The sequence below is a fragment of the Gymnogyps californianus genome, chromosome 1 (assembly GCF_018139145.2).
Source record: "Gymnogyps californianus isolate 813 chromosome 1, ASM1813914v2, whole genome shotgun sequence".
Classification (NCBI taxonomy): Eukaryota; Metazoa; Chordata; class Aves; order Accipitriformes; family Cathartidae; genus Gymnogyps; species Gymnogyps californianus.
The window spans coordinates 201,200,745-201,218,303 of NC_059471.1; the positions used below are offsets into that span (position 1 = coordinate 201,200,745).

The 17,559-nt window shown below is 35.9% G+C and overlaps 1 protein-coding gene across 4 annotated transcripts in view; it reads right to left on the bottom strand.

The window, feature by feature from the left end:
• Nucleotides 1–2,777: 2,777 nt before the first annotated feature.
• The window catches only part of TBC1D22A (TBC1 domain family member 22A), a 202,458-nt gene continuing 187,676 nt past the window's right edge, over nt 2,778–17,559 (bottom strand). For all 4 annotated transcript variants that reach the window (XM_050914810.1, XM_050914805.1, XM_050914797.1 and 1 more), the window contains one exon: nt 2,778–6,070. In XM_050914810.1, coding sequence (XP_050770767.1) covers nt 5,942–6,070 — 129 coding nt within the window. In that variant the 3' untranslated portion in view covers nt 2,778–5,941. The remainder of the gene's footprint in view (nt 6,071–17,559) is intronic.

The window sequence follows — 17,559 nt, forward strand, 5'->3', positions numbered from 1 at the left end:
ATGACAGCGATGGAGAGAAATGTACTCCTTTTTTGAACTTAGATAAAATTTTCCACTGATGCAATAATGGTAAAATATCTGGGAAAAAATATAACTACAAAACCTTTTCTTTACTGTTATGCCAACTTTATTCATTCCTGCATGCAAAAGCTGAATTATTTATTTGCATGAGATAATACATTCTATATGGTTGCAGCAAATATTTGTTGATGTCTTAGGATAAATTTTTACTTGATCAGGTCGGTATAGGACTAAATTTTTTTCTCCAGATATATAGCCTGTTGTTAACTAGAGTCTAAAAGTGCTTCTATAAGCACTGCTTTGAGTTGCAGTTACTGACTTATTTTTAGACCAAAAGTGATGAAAAATTGCCAAGTCTGTTGAGTTGCCTTAGTTGTTAAAATGATATTTTATGAGTGAGATAGCCATCTAACTATTGATAAGCCTGGGCATCTTGTTACCTCCTGTGAGCTGTCATGACAGCTACGTATTTTGTATTTCTGCTGCTAGAAGAGTGAACAGAATTGATCAAATGGGCTGGTAGCAGGAACTGCTCACTGGAAATCTCAGTTCTTTCTGGAGGAAGATGGAAATACATGAAAATAACCTGAATTTCAAAAAGCTCTATGTCAGAGTGTGCATCCTGAGTTTGAGGATGAAGTTGTCTGAATACCCCAAGGGGTACACTTCCTCATTCTTTCTGGAAACCAGAAATTAATGGGAATAAAACTCTTCTGTTCTCCCTGTTTGTTTTTGTTTTTTTCTTCTATTGCTTTGAAGTTCAGAACGGTCTTCTTCCCATGGGGAGGAGGCACAGGTAAGTGATGGCTGGATAAGAAATTTCTGGAATAAAGTGGATTGGGCCCCCAAATCCAGATCTCATAGAAAGGAAATCTCAGCTGTGAAGGATACATAACAGGAAGATGAAAGCAAATATGTACCCTAAATCTTGATTAATTTGATAACAAAGGCAGACCAACGGACATTGCAGTAGACTTCTGCTAGAAATTTTGGCCCTTTCTGACTTACATTTCTAGATAATTCTGTATTAGGAACAAAATGAATACCTATACTGTAGTTCAGACTTCTAAGCTTGCACCTGGAGCATAAGTTTCCGAGGATCTCCATGCATACTGGTGGCAAATTCAGACTTTAATTTTCTATGTTGAGGAAGCTTGATCACAAGCATAAATGTGGAAGTCCAGTTCAAACAACTATGCTTTACTGACTGTGCACATTAATTCTCCTTTGGAAGCTTGAAGGAAATTCTTTTGGCCAAAAAAAGCCTAAGTTTCAGAGCACCTGTCTCTGAGAGGCTTTCTGTAGTATCACCTCTCTCTCGTCTCTCATTTCTGGCACGTGTCTTGACTCAAATGTGGGGTACGTACAGAAGACTTTGAAGTGTTAAAAGGTTCTTTGATATGGTGCCATAGCAATTTAATTATTTACTCCAGTGCTGCCTCAGCTACACTAAGCTTCAGGAATTAGATGGGATGCAAGATTTTAGCTTTAACTTATAAAAATGCAAATGATCTGGAATTAAATTGCTCAGGAACTTCACTTTCCATCATACAGTGATTAGAAGCACTTGAGCTGGAGTTCTTTCCCATGGCACAGCATCCCGCCTGAGTGATTGCCGGACTGGGAGCTTTTCCACCTCATCTCCTTTTCCCATCTCCAAAGAATTTCAAGCCCTACGAAGCACTTACCTTCCTCCCCACTCTGTTTTCAAGGAGGAAGTGACCTGAAGTGCAGATCAGATTTCTGGAAAGTCCTTTCTGTTGCACTTCATATTTATATCTGTGGGATATCTGCCCAGGACATAGGATAGATGCTTTTTTACAAGAAAATCAACAAACAAATAGCTTTCAGCTATGTCTCCCAGCACATTTCTTGTGAGACCTTGGGGCCTTTACTCCACCTTCTTGATCTCTTCTGTTTTTGAAAAAGTAATTTGAAAAATCTCCCCTTGCTGTTTTTCTGCAGGATCCGCAGAAAATTATAGCAGATGAAGAAACACAAATTTCATTCAAGGTGAGAAACCAGCATGATTACAATTCATCGTTACTCAAGCACGTAACAGAAAGATTGCCCATTGCATCCCCATGTCTCTTTTTCCCTGAATGCTGTATGGAGTTTTAAACAAATAAGTTATTAACTTTGCCTTCCATATAACCAGGCTTGTATATTTTCTCACCAGACTCATGTGGATTATTGGAAGCCTCCCACCAGCTTCCTTGACATAAGAGACTTGAGCTTCCTATATGTACAGGAAGTCTCTCCTTGCTTGTTAATCTACTTAAATCATCTTCAAGTTTCCAGATCTTATTGACCCTATCAGTACCTTTTACTGTTTCCCCCCACAGAGCCGAAGCTTCCTCTCCTTCCTCACCTCCAGAGACGTACAGAATTCTGTACCTCCTTTGGTTGCTTTGCCCTGATTTGCCCCACCTGCCCCCCAGTTTAATTCTGCTGTGGTGTCAAATTTATCTTCATCTGCTTTTTGCAGAAAATGCTCAGTACCTTGTATGTATATGGTATATGCACAGACATACCTTTGGAAGTTGTCTGTCTTATTAACTTGCAAAACCTACAAGATACAAGGGCAGAGAGTTGCAGAAACGTAACTGAGAACAGAGGTTTTGCTACTGCATTTGCTCTTGTGATACACAGTTCTGAGACCATAAAATATAAACACACCAAAAACATGCTTTGATGTAGTATGCAATGTGCTTGATGAAAACAATAAAAAAAGCTTTCCACTCTATATAGCACTTCATAAATATGCATTTATTTCCTCATCTTTCATCAGTTTTACAGTTTTAACCAGTGCCTCAGTGTTAATATTTGTCAGAAGCATACAATGGAACTTCAGATACTTCTACTCTGTAGTTCTGAAGTTAAAAACAAATCCATGGGCTTTTCCATAAGGAACTGAGCCAAAAAATAATGAAACTAATTTCTTAGAACATATTACAGAGTTACATAAGATTTCAACTTACATTTCTATCCTACTCCATGTACTGTATTTACACAGTTAACTGATTTGTTTATTATTTACATTTTTCAAATACTGTAGTCATAAATCTTTTTATATTGTACATTCTTGTTTATATTTTTTATTACAGAAATTCTTTAACACGCATTTTAGACACTACAATTTCAATATTTCACATGAGTTCTAGGAAATTACTGCCTGGTTTCACTAGTGATGTGTCAAGATGCCTCCTTCGTAAGAAAATACGTATTACAAAGGAATTTTGTAATATTCAGAATCTTGAATTTTGAAAAAAATAAGTACATGGGATGTAATAATGATAACGTTATTTCTTTTTCTATGTAATATTTTGTTTGGAATGACATTTTACCTGAGATGTAGAATTGTTAAATGTAAGGTGGTTTGGTTTTTTTTAATAAAATGAAATATTTTATGTAAATCTTAAAGTATTGAAAATTTGAAATTTTACATAAATGTTGGCCTTCTATTTACTGAAAACTATTCCTATCTGTATAGATATATAAATGGTATTTACATATCTATACCATATTTTCCAGAAAAGTCTATATCTACATAAATAAGCATTGTTATTATATTAGGAAACTTCCCACTATCCTTAAAAAGCAATGTGCTCAAGTACAATATTCAACTTCTGACACAGACACAATAGTAAATGTGACCTCTAATGGTAATACTTTCTTCCAAGGGAAGTAAGAGGTACCTGTTGAATTTGGAAGACATGGCAGACAACTTATGTGGACCCGATGAAGGAAATTTTATATATCCAGTCCCAGAAATGTTATGCAGGAGCATCTGACACAGCAGACAACTTTGGGTCAACTTTCCATGTTACATGTAACTACCTAAATAACATCTTAATAGAAAAAAGTTAATTATAGAAAACCCTTACAACATTGTACAGTTAATGCTGTGTGTCTTCTCTCGTTACAATAATATGCATTTCTATTAACAAGTGATTGTAGATACTAAGCTTAAAGCAAATGTTCATAAATTTCAGGTTTCTTTTATTCTGTTATTGGTAGATATTCTGTTAGGCACAATATGACATTCCTTGTAAACATAAAGATAAATTTTGATACATTAGACCATGAACTGAAGTTACAGAAAACAGTATATGGACATTTAAGAAACACAGATCCACTACACACTCTGGGCACAAATGCAGCAATCTAGGAGGCCTGATCTTGTATCCATCGCAACTGAAACCCCCAGCCGGCACCAGTGGAACAGAAATAACACCCTAGTCACCAAACACGCCTGCTTCTGAATTAATTCAGTTTTTTCTCTTCTACCAAAGATTTCATATAATTTTAAAATAGAGATCTCATAATCACATGTTGGTAAAAATGTATTTTATGCTACTTACCCTGAAACACCTAATTATTATAAAGTCAGTGTCAAGAACTAAGGCCCCTAAAACAAGTAATGTAATTAACACATCTAGAAAGCTTTCTTGAAAATATGTATCTACATATTTTTAAGAACTTGAAAATAATCTTCCCATAACAAGTTATAAGACGAAACCTCTTAAAGATCTTTTATCTCCCAAACTTAAAAGTGCACAACACTTTTCATGCAACTTGTGCAACTTGAGAACTGAACGGAGGAGTAACAATTCTGAGCTTCCAGTATATCGCTGATTGCAACTCTCACCCTTAATAACCTGTATGCATAGGGTAGGCACAAATTAATATGAGTTATTTACATCCAATAGAGCAACATCAGAATTCTTATCTGAAAAGATTTCTTAAAAATAAATAGTGCACTTAAATTAAGTAAGTTTTAGGAAATTATTCAGTATCCCATGATATGAAGAAACATTAATTTCATTCTATAAAGTCATAGAGGATTTTTATTCTGCTAATGATGCAAGAATGATCTGAGTATATAGTTACTGTTATTGTTATGGGAACTATCTTCTCGCTTCCTCTGAATAATCAGGAAAAAAAGTATTAAATTATTTCACAGATAAGCTTTGGAAAGATACATTAATTTTCCTTTTCTAACATGCTAGAAATGGAGAATAAGGCAACAACTGAGATAAAAATATACCTTGCTTTGTAAACCAAGCTTCTTAATATGTTTCTTAAAAGTGAACTTTCATGCTGAAAAATTGAAAGGCCTTGAAAGAGAAGCTTTAATTACTTTGAAAAGACCATGTCTTCTATTTTATCTGATATTTTAAAAACACTCCAAAATATATAGAGAGGGATTTATTTTAGTCTTATAGATGAGTCTTTGGCTTTAAGTAACTCCTTTGTATGGCAAAAAATCTTCTATAGCACCCTGCAAGACTGAGTAATGTTTAGAAAAATGCGACCAATTTCCGTTGCAGCCTTCTATATTCTTATATTATTGAAGTATTCTAACTTAACTCCACGGAAAAACAACAGATGGTGTGCAAATATAAGTGTCTTCTGAGTTATAACCAGACCTCAAAACACAGGCCTTGCTGTTTCATATGGTCTTTACAACTATGAAAAGTTTTTTTCCACTCAAAGTAAATAACTTTTACTAACCAAAACTGGCTGAAAAAGTCATGGCAGGTGACACTGAAGTAATGACAAAATCATTCCATATGTAGTTTTAAATCTTAAGTATATACAAAATTTGCTCAACATAAATTAGACAGACTGCAATTCTCCTAATCAGAGAAGGGGAAAAAAGAAGAAAATTATGTGATAGACTTCTGAACTCATTTTTCATGCTGAACAAAAAAGTTCACTTTTAAGTTCATTCGATGCTCGATATCCTGCTTTGTCCATTTCTTTGGTATTCTGTTCTCATTCTGCAAATTCTAACAGAATTTTAATGGTCATCTTAATTCAAATGAAAGAGCAATGAGCTGAAAGCACAACCAGAACAACAGATGCCATAATACTGCAGAACACGTTGGTCTTAATGATTTCTGGCTCTTTATATTCACTTCTTGTAATGATTCGGGGCATCCGCAAATGCAAACTTCAGTCTGTAGGCCTCTGCTAGGAGTACACTAATTTCTTCATTTCCCCAGTGTACTGTGGGCAAATTTTGTAAAAATATCAGCAATTCCTAGATGAAGAGAAAAAAAAAGAAATAAATATATTTTTTCAAATATCAGTGTAATAGCAATGTATTACTTATACAATGATTATTTATAAGCAATCACTTATGTAGCACCTCAGTATCCCAAACAAACCTGAAATCCCATTAGGTTTAGTGATTTTCCTGTAACTTTTATAGAAATACTTGCTATTCAATCTTTCAGTTCAGAAACCAGCTATTAATTGTAGCTGAACTATGGTTATTTTCTACTGTTGAGAAAAATAAAATTTTTTAAAAAAGCGTGTGAACTCACTTGCTCTGTAAATACTATGAGTGAAAGAAAGCAATACTGCCCAAGTGTGTGAATTCTACGTACCCACACTTGCCCTTGTATGATTATACCACTACTGGTGCCCCTGATCACGGGTGGAGACCCTTTGTTGTAGTCAGACAAACAAGAACTCACACGCAATGTATCAGAACCATTCCGTTAGACTTCTAAGAGATAAATCGTGTTAGCACATCCATTTTATAGCTGGTAATTGAGATACAAAGCTCATGGGTATTGGAGTCACTAGAAACCACCAGAAATTTAATTCTAAGCTCTATAGGTCAAAAATGGTTTAACATGGGACCCAGTCTTCTTTTAGATTTGCCATATCTCCTACATTGTTTTAGCACGTGGATACATCTTACACGCTTGCCAATCCCAACCAAGCTCTAGAAGTTTTCACATATCATTTTGCATATAGTTCTTTAAAAATTCCACATGTATCTTCCACATTTAAGATCTTCAACCTACTTTCAGTTTGTAACATCTGTTGCCCAGATCATTTCAATATCCCTATGCTAGGTATGAACAAGAGGAATACCTACACTTCCTACGGAGCTATAAAATATTTATTTAATTTTTAATACCTTAAATGTCTTTATAACGTCTTTATCAGGTGGGTAAGAGGCAGACAGCTACAAATAAAGCAAAGTTGCTGACTACATTGCAAAAGTGCTAAAATTCTCTTCCCTAATTAGTCTTTTCACATGCAAACATGAAGAATATCTGACTTCTTCTGGTGCTGCTGCTTTCTAGGTATGCCTTGTATATAGTACAGCAAACAACAGTTCAATTTTTTTCAACATTAATTATATTGCAATACAGATAAAATTAATCAATAGAAGTAACTTCAAATGGTAATTTTAATTTAATTTGAAAAGGTCCTAAAATGTGGATTCCTGCTTTTATAGGGCATATGTTTTATTGTAGCAACATGGTATCAGCAAATATGCCCAATCTCCTGTTGGCCAAAGCTCCAGGACTGTAGCTCTATGCTGAACTGTGATGCACACGATCAAATCCCACTGATTGCACTTCGAAGGACCCTTCAAAAGGGTTACTTGAAAAATGTTTGTTTCCTATCCCATCACTGAATGGTCAAAAGGGCATTATATCTACCTGTGTTGTTGCCTATCCAAAGTATTGTTGTGCTCCAGGGCATAGAGTTATACAATTCTCAAAATTATGATTGATCGCCAAGTCTGGGACTTTTGACAAAACCTTCCCATTCACTTCAGATGTTTTCCTCTTCCCTGATATTCTGGGGAGAAGTCCCTCACACTGATGCAAAGATAAGCTACTTTTCTATTTATACATGAAAAATTATAATATAAATTATTATTTCAGTCAGTTGCAGTCAACTCCCACCTCAATTTCTAGCCCTGGTTTCCCACTCCTTTCTGGTTTCTTGTCCCGAAATATTTTCCTACGGGTCAGTTTCTCCTCTCTCTTGTATTAGGTTTAGGCAAAACTCATTTCCAAGCAGCCTAAGCCCAGGAATAGAGGTAGTAAGGAGCTCACTGGGACCGTGCCTGTATGTTCAGTTCTGATGGCGGCACCAAAACCACCATGACGCACAGCACCACAAAGCTTCAAATCCTCATCTGTACACTGAAACTTGCCAGCTGTGAGAAGACTCTTTGGAAGATCAACTACCACAAATTCTCTCCTGAGTTCATGCAAATGACAATTTTATAAGGCTCGTAATTTGACCAAACTCGGGAAGTTTGTTTGTTTTTTTAAATAAATGGTGACCCAAAAGGTCACAAACCCTCAAACATGATGCAAAAGCCACCCTAGGCCAAATATGAAGTTCACGTTTTAAACTTTCCAAAGAAAACATTACCTGGAGATCCCCTGTCTCATGCTAATTGTTTTGACAAAAACATTCCTTAAAATTTAAGCTGTGGCAAAGCAGCAAAAGGGAAGTTTTTGGATGAGTTACATCACAACAAACTGAATGTGGAATTTTATGATGGGAGTTATAAGGCAATCTTAGGAATAAGTGCAGTTGTTGAGCCTGCTTCTGTCTTCTAGGTGCTCTATTTTTGCAGTAAAAACACATACAATTTGTGCACGTTTATATATGTGCATATATTTGTGAGCGTGTGCATATGTATATTTTTGCCTGAATATGTTTGTTAAGATTTATTCTGAAAAGCAGGAATAAGTAAGCAGGAATGCAATTAAAACCACAACCATTATCTTGCTATAAATCAGAATCCTGCAATATCATGTATAAGTACACAGTGAAATTCTTCTTCTTCATGAGGGTCTTATTTTCCTTGTTCCCCCTTCTCCCTCCTCTGCACCTGCTTTCATGGAAGATGGCTGTAGGAACCCTTAGCAAGGATTCTGTGATTTCAAGAAACAGCGAGGAGCAGAAATGAATATGAAGTGATTTTTTTTGTGTGTGTGAGAGAATTATTTTGGCTTCATCTATTTCATGGTCTTGCTATACTGGTTCTTGTAATATTAAACAAGAAAGGATAGAAGTTGAGCAGTACTATATATTTAATGATGAATAATAAGTAGTAATACAACAGAGTTAGCATGAGAATATCTCCATTGCACTTGAGAGAACACATTTTTAATAGTGTTATACAACTGCCAAAATCCCACTTTTTTTTTTTATTTCTATCTACTTATTTGACAGTTATGCTGATAACTGTAATTAATAAATTAGCAGTGCAGAGTAGGAGGGTTGTGTGGAGGGATGATAAATGCCTACCTCCATGAAAGTTTTCTTTTCCTTTTACACAAGTAACTTCCAACCAGCTCTAAGACACAGCAGTTAATTCAGTGAGTTTTGTGAAATTAGCTCTTTTACTGTTTGCAGTGCCAAGACTTCGCTGGGTCAGACTTCTGGTGCAAACTGGTACAAATGATTCATGTTGCTTGAGCAGTGTTTTGCTTTTCCTTTGGGCTACTGTTCAAATAAATTTGGCCTAAACCAATCCTCCAGCCACTGGAGAACGGTGAGCCTTCTAGCAGACCTCAGCACTTGTACTTTGTAGAACATCACCTAATTGGATGTTGCAACCGACACCTGCCTCTACAGAAGGTACTATTAAGCTATTCAACAGCTAGTGAACGAAAGCTAAAATGTTTCAGCATGAGGTTAGAAAGCAGGCGTCTACGTTGCTCACACATTTGGTCCACTACACTGATTGTTTCTGTGGCAACTGTACATGTTTTTCAAACTAGAAAATGTTGCTACACGTTTGTGAAACACAGATAATTCTTGTAGATGAATGAATTCTGCTTATATATTCAGTTTTGATGGTAAGGTGTTCATACTGGATATGTATATCAGAAAATGAATACAAAAATATAGTTTATTTTCTTAAAACCTTCTACAGAGCAGTCACTTTTACAAACATCTGACTGCTCAATGATTAAAAAAGGAAGTAAAATAACAGTCACTCATACTAATTTTGTTACATTTACCTTTCCAAAGCACTAAAGGTCCATTATCTTACAGAACAAACCACATTTTCTAAAATAAATTTACAGTTTTAGAGGTTTGTTTGGAAATGACCCATGGAGAACCAGGCGAAACACATGATTTTTCTCCCAGGAGACACAACACAACAGCAGGAGAAATCAGGTGCTCCAGGCTCAAGGCTGGAAAACTCAAACCATTCAACCTTACGCTCTTCATTGAACATGCAAAGACTACATCTTCAATATCCATACTGCATGAAATTTAATGTGCAGCTCAACTCTGAAATAGGACTACTGGTGAAGAACTAGTTTAATACTTCTATGATTAATTGCAAACTTATTAATAATTTTCATCAGAATCGAATACATAAGTAAATGGCAGAGTAATCCATTGACCGTCCAAGTCCATTTCTGTTTGAGTGGGCATTTTGCCACTGTTACCAAGGGAAAAGACTCATTCCTTAACTGCTCATCAAAGTCTAAGACTGATACTGACTAGTGAATATGTCTTATAAATCCAAGTGAAGTAACTGGCCAAAGACACACTCCTTGAGTGATTTTCTAAAGATAAGGCTTATCTTCCTGTGATCTATTACAGAGCTTCAAAACTGGCTCAGATAGAAATAAAACTTACATCTTGTTAAAAATAAAGTAGAACGTGGCAAAAACTCTACTAAAGAAAATTTTACTTTCTTTAACTGCTAAAGAAAATCCTGCTGCATTTAATTGCCGTCTGAATATGGATCATTCTTTGAAAACAACAAAACAACAACAAAAACCCCCCAAAATCCAAAAGAAACCCCCCAAAAGTGTCTTTGGATTTGAAGAAATGTACAAACATATGCTACTTAATATTTACAAGACCACATGACAAGTTACTGTAGTTTAACCCCAGTCAGCAACTCAGCACCACGCAGCTGCTTCCCCCTCCCCCCTCCCAGTGGGATGGGGAGGAGGATCGGGGAAAAAAAGTGACACTCGTGGGTTGAGATAAGAACAGTTTAATAACTAAAGTAAAATAAAATATAATACTAAGAATAATAATAATAGTAGTAATGAAAAGGAATATAACAAAAAAAAGAGAAATAAAACCCAAGAAAAGACGAGGGATGCACAGTTGCTCACCACCCGCTGACTGATGCCTCAGCAGCGATCTGCCCCTCCCGGCCACCTCCCCCGTTTATATACTGGGCATGACGTTCCATGGTATGGAATACCCCTTTGGCTAGTTCAGGTCAGCTGCCCCGGCTCTGCTCCCTCCCAGCTTCTTGCACACCTGCTTGCTGGCAGAGCATGGGGAACTGAAAAGTCCTCAACTTAAGATAAGCACTACTTAGCAACAACTAAAACATCAGAGTGTCATCAACATTATTCTCACACTAAATCCAAAACACAGCACTGTACCAGCTACTAGGAAGAAAATTAACTCTATCCCAGCCGAAACCAGGACACAAGTTTATCTAAAACTGCTCAATTTAGCATTTTACACTTACAAAAAGAGCAAAGATGACTACAAGTGACTCAAGACTATTCATTTATTTTTAATTATTCTTATTTTTTCTCCAACAGATAATGCAGGAACCACTAGAATCCATGTGCAAATAAGGCATCCACGCTAAATGCTTAAATGAATTTTCCTGTCCACATTCATAATTAAAATATGAGACACTCTTTGAAATATGATGAATCGTGAACTTGAATTAATATTTACCACTGGTAATAAACTGCCTGGCATATTTCAGAACAAGAAAACTGAGTCTGAAAAGCAATATTTGTAAAATATTCCTGCAAGAATTTTATTTTCTGCTTAATTTAAATGATATTGTGACACCACCTGGCTGAGGAATCAGGGCAACCAGTAGATCATCATCAGAGCTGGGGTTTCCAAAATCCCAGTCCAACGTTTGTTTATATTTTGGCTGCATCTACAACAAATATACTCAAAATTACACCCTTTGCATTTGGCAAACAGAGTGCCCCAGTTTCATTGGACTCTTACTGCGCTGAATAGCCATATTAATCTCTTGAACTGGTCATGCCTAGCTGCATGACCCAGCCTGCCAGCACAACTTCAGTTCGGTCTGTATGTGGCATGTGCCCTCTCATGCCACACTGTAGAAAAGCATTTCCACCCTCCTTCTTCCTTGCCATTCAAGCAGTAGCAAGTTTCCTCCTAACTGGGGAAGAGTCACAAGTATCTGAGGTATATACAACCAGCAGTTAATTCCTCATCTACGGAATAACTTTGTTAAATTAAAAAAAAACCAAAACAACAAACAACACAACAACCCCCCACACACACAAATTAACCCCCATTTACTTTTACCTCTGCTTAAAATTTAAAGAAAAATAAGAGTATTTTCAAAGTGGTAAAAACCTCAACATTGTAGGGAATGAAATACCAGTCTGATTACTTTCTTGCCTCAGTCTTGACTTGACCAAGTCTTCTCTGAGAAATCACAAGCCTCCATGCGCAGGAGCAACAGCTGGGCAAAGCAGTACTACCCATAGCAGAGGAGGAGTAAGGTACTACTTAGATTTGCTCCTCCTCTCCACCAAGTACACGAAAGAGTGAAGAGACTTTAGCACAGGGCCACTAACACGGTTGGGGGCTGCAGCAGATGTTACACCAGGAGAGTGTGAGAAAACTGTGGGATTTTTTAGCTGGGGGAAGAGCAGGCTAAGGTAGGATCTAAGCAGTTTTCCACTACATACAGTCAGGGTTATAAAGAAGAAAGAGGGGCCAAAAGGCAATAGTAACAAGTTGAAGCTAAGTTGTCATAAGAAAAAAAGTCCTTCGCAATGAGGGCGGTTAAGCAGCTTGCCAGAGAGACTGCAGAATCTGTCCACTGGGATTTTCACAACTCGCCTCGACAAGCCCCTGAACAAGCTGCTCGAGCTCTGACACTAGCCTGGCCTTCAGCAGCGGACTGCACTGTGGACCTCCCTTCCACACTGGAATTTTCCAGTATTTTATTTTTTTCAAGGACATGGGCTTAATTAGAAAAGAAATCCAAAAGCACAACAAAAAACTGCTAAACATACTTACTCATTTGGTCCATTTCAGGAAACAATAAAGGTAAGTTTCCTAACATGTAGAAAGATGTATTTTTTTATTTGGAATGAAAGGATATAGGGGGCTGGTGTAGCAGTGTTGCTGGGTCGTACTATGAATAAATTAAAAATCTGTATACCAAACTCATTTCTTAGTATGGCAAAAGATATAAGCATAAAGTATTTAACATCCTTTGTAAGAGATTTCTGGTTTATGTTGATGCATTTAAACCACAATTCTGAAATAATTCTTCAGCACATTTGAAATTCAACATTTTTGTTACCAAACAAACAAAAAAACTCTTTTATAGAATTTCACTCATTGTATTTCCACTACTTTAACTGCATTTGGATTTATATGATACTTTACATACGTGTTTTTGTAAGATATGCTAAAATATGCTAAAACACTTTATATTGCATGCTCAACTATGCCACAATACATAAAGTATGTTTAAACACTTATGAGCAGCAGTATAGAATGCACTTTTAAAGTACATGTACTTTCAAAATGTCATTTTCCTTAGATAAATTAACATATATTCAAGAACTATCCTATTCACCATGTAATCAAGACAAGAGAGTGGTAAACTTGCTGCAAGTGCTGTGGTATAAAAGTACCTTTAGAAGTATGAAAAGTGAAAGTATGAGGTCTATGTTTTAAACACTACAGCAATAAGATCTCGCAGTAATACTGTCTGTTAAGCAATGGCTGTTGTCAGATACAAAATTATTCTTGAGGGAAAAAATCTTATCACACAAGATCCAAAACATACAACTAAAAGAAAATACCAGACTGCCAGACAGATATCTCAAAAAGAAGATGATATCCGAAGCCCTTATTCTTCACTGTATTCCTCAGTTTCCTCTAAGATCAAAATGGTAAGGTCTGTTCCTTGTAAACTAAATCACAACTGAATACTAATATAACTTCACAAAACACACTTTTAATAATTATTACAAAGTTATCAGCCTCTTTCTCCTCACTGAGATTGTAACCCAGTGAAATCTCAGCCCATTAAAATAATCTTAAAAACCCTCAAAACCCAGAAGGAAAAGAAAGCAAATTTTATCATGTTTTGAAATCTGGTTCATTAGCAAGTCCCCTTATAGTATGAAGTCCGCTATAATCCCTTTAATCAATACAGGTTGTAGCATAAGATTTGGCAATAATACTGGTCATTTGGCAATGGCTATCTACAGTTGTTATGCTATTTATTGTCACCCCCACTCTGATGTGGACCTTGAAGGAAGGAACATCAAAACCTGTTATAGAACAAATAACATGTTGATAGTTAATAAAACATAAACATGTTATTCTAATGAGTAGAGCACAAATGTCTCTTCTGTGATAATCAAAGCAATTTATTTACTTTGAAAACTCAGTTCAGACTTTTTTGTCTGTGTGAATTATTGACAAAGTTCAACTGCAGGTTTTTTTTAACAGAATAAACTTAACAGAACATAAAACCCAGTAATAGAATAGTGTTTTTATTTCTAGTTAATATAAAAATGGCAATAACTAAAGTTAAAATCAGACTTGAACATACTGAGGAAATTAACAGAGTTAGTTTTTAATGTCAAAACTGAGAACTGGTCTATTAATTTAAGAAATAAAGGTAGTCCTAAAATACAGTATTTTTCTATGAGAGTTGTTAATCCTTCCTGCTGCTAACTGCAATGTAATTATGGTCTGAGTACTTCTGGTCTACCACAGCTCTATTTTGTACTGATAGGCAGAACCTGCAATCTTACTGTATTTTATGATCATGAACTTTTCAATATTATACTTTAGGACTGCATATAACTAAATGAAAGGTAAATTAACTTTATATATAATCTTTCATTATTTAATAAGGAATTGCTAACAGCTGTATTTTGAACAAGAGTTCAAAAGTTGCGCTTGAAATTTTAGAACATAGCACCTAGTTTTAAAGAACTAATGAAGTGCAATACTACTAAAATCTATTTAGAGGAATTATTGAGACAAGCTAAGGAGGAAACTAATTATTGCCAGGAAAAATGCCCATTTATCATTTTAGATGATATAAACCAGAAATAAACCACATGCATACATATAAAGAATTCTCAATGTTTTTATGATTTTATGGAGAATTGTATAATGTGGTGCCAGAGATAGCCAGAACTGGACAATGATTCAAAAATTTTTTTGTAACCAGATGTAATCACTATACAGGCAAAAGAAATACTTAACATAGGAATGCTTTAATTCTTATTTCCCTTACAACATTCTTTTTCACTTGCTTGTATTTGGGACTGTCAAGTGTGAAAGGAAAGGGTGGCATGGATGGCTAGTACCAACAGGCATCCCGTCTGTGGACTCAATCCCTCCCCTGCCTTGCACAGTGAAGCAGACAGACAGACAGACAGATGTGCCAGAGCTACTGCCTGGCTGAGACCCTGTAACAGCTGCAGTGGCCAGGCTGGTAATGTGCTGTGCAATGCTAACCTCTAATCCTCTTCCCAGATACTTAGGATGAGGGATACCCGCTGCTTTGGGACTCGGCCAAGCTCAGTCCAAATCCTCCCTCTTCAGCCTGCTATCAAAGTAGTAACAAATGCACTGGCTGGTAACATGAAAGCAGAGGTCCAGCGCACACTGCAGAGCCCAGCTGACCTTGTTCAGTTGCCTTAGAGCTACTTTTCCCTTCTCTCTGCCCCTTGCTGTTGACATGTAATGCACCAAATACATAGGGCTCTAGCTCTGAGACAAGTTCTCTTTTCTTTCTTGAGTACTGTTTTTCCTCTTTCAATGCACTCAGCAATATTCCCTATGCTGCTGCCACTTCGTATTTCTCCAGCTGTCCTAACCTGCTACATGGAGTTGCAAATAATGAGCTGTATTTCTGGAGTGCTGTGCATCTTATTAATTACCTGTGTCTCGGAGTCAGAGGAAACATTTCTTTCCTATTGGGCACAGCTGGAATTGAGAAAATTAAGATTTCAAAATCTAATATTAAAGAGATAGTAGGAATAGGTCATCTGTTGCAGCTTAAGAAATACTTGCTGCAGATACAGGTTAAGAGGCGTAAGTGGACCTGGATCCTCCAGTGGTACAGCTGACCTCCTGCGTTGCTTCCTGAGCGCGGAAAGCTACGTGCCACAGTGCACATGCAGTGTAGGCAGCGATGGTTGAGATAGCACAAAACAGTCCGGTTTGGATATTGGATACAATAATGCTCTCCTTGTTCTCATAATTTCAAAGATTATGTGTGAACTTAAACTTAGATAAGCAGAAGATGGGGAAACCCTGGTTTATCTATACTAAGTGGCAGGAGCATTTAAGCCTGCACTGGACACAGTCTGAAGGATTTAGGAGAGATATGTTCTTGGCAAGTCATAAATCAGTGTCACTCAAGAACTCCCACCTTGAATGTGAAAGTTCACATCCTGTCCTGTGACAGTTTAGAGGAAAAAACAAACAAACAAACAAACCTAACCCCAATATTTGCTGAAATAGTGAACATTCAACTGCATAAATTCAATGCTAAATTTGATTTTTTCTTGCACATTTCTTTATTGCTCATTACCTAAATTATGCATCTAGAATTTCTTGAAAGGGTTATTAATTCTTTCCAAAGAATTGCCTATTAAACAATCATTCTTATTTATCTTCATTTTGACCTTTCTTTCATACACTATGACATCTTAACCAACAGACCACAGCATACAGAACTTGGAACAGTATGAAACTAACTACAGAAAAAAAGGTTATTCAGAGTTCTAACTAGACTTGTTGCATCTTAAAATGGATACTTAAAAAAAAAAAATCGAAATAGGTTAAAGATTAATTTTTCCTGCTACCAGTTTACATTCAGCAACTCAAGTGCACAGTGATTCTCAACAAGAATATATTTTTTTATTCTTTAATTCAAATATATAATATATATATTCTTTGATTCAAATATACATTTTTTGTTCTTCATTTCAACTGAACAATCTTCTGTTAATCTTCTGAAAACATACAGAATTATGCTATTCTTATAATTAATTTAATATTCCTAATAAGAACTTCATAGAAACACACCTTAACATTCTGAAAATGAAAGCTTATGAAAAGTTGATGGTCTTATCATTTCCATTTCATGTTTTTTCTTTTCATGACCACTGAAAAAGCTTCCTGGACTCAGCACATTAAACACACTAAAACAGCAATTAAAGTCCTGTTTCATCTAGTATGGATCTCTTACATAAGTCATTAGCAACCTTAATTGCTAATCATAAAATATGTGGTTCTAAAGAACTATGTCAGAGAAGCTGTGCTTACTTAGCTGAAGAGAATATTTACAACTTAATTTACACAGGTATGAAAATACATAAATTAATATGGTAAAAAAGTACATTAAAGGACCACATCTTAGCTGATATTGTAGGTAGCCTTATGTCCTTGTTCTCAAACGAAAACAAAAACCAAAATCACAAGTAATCCCCATCCCTAAATCTTAAAACAGGAAACAAATTTGCATGTTAGATCTTTTTCTTAATGAAACTTACTATCTACATGTTATTATCTACAAGTTTATAAGACAAGGTTAAGGACATAGACTTAAAAAAACAGCAAGCATTGCCACAGAACCTAAAAGATGTTCAACTCCATAAAGAAATATCTTATTTTTGTAATACCTTTTTATTCTGAACTGTCTCAAAATGCTTCAAAATTACA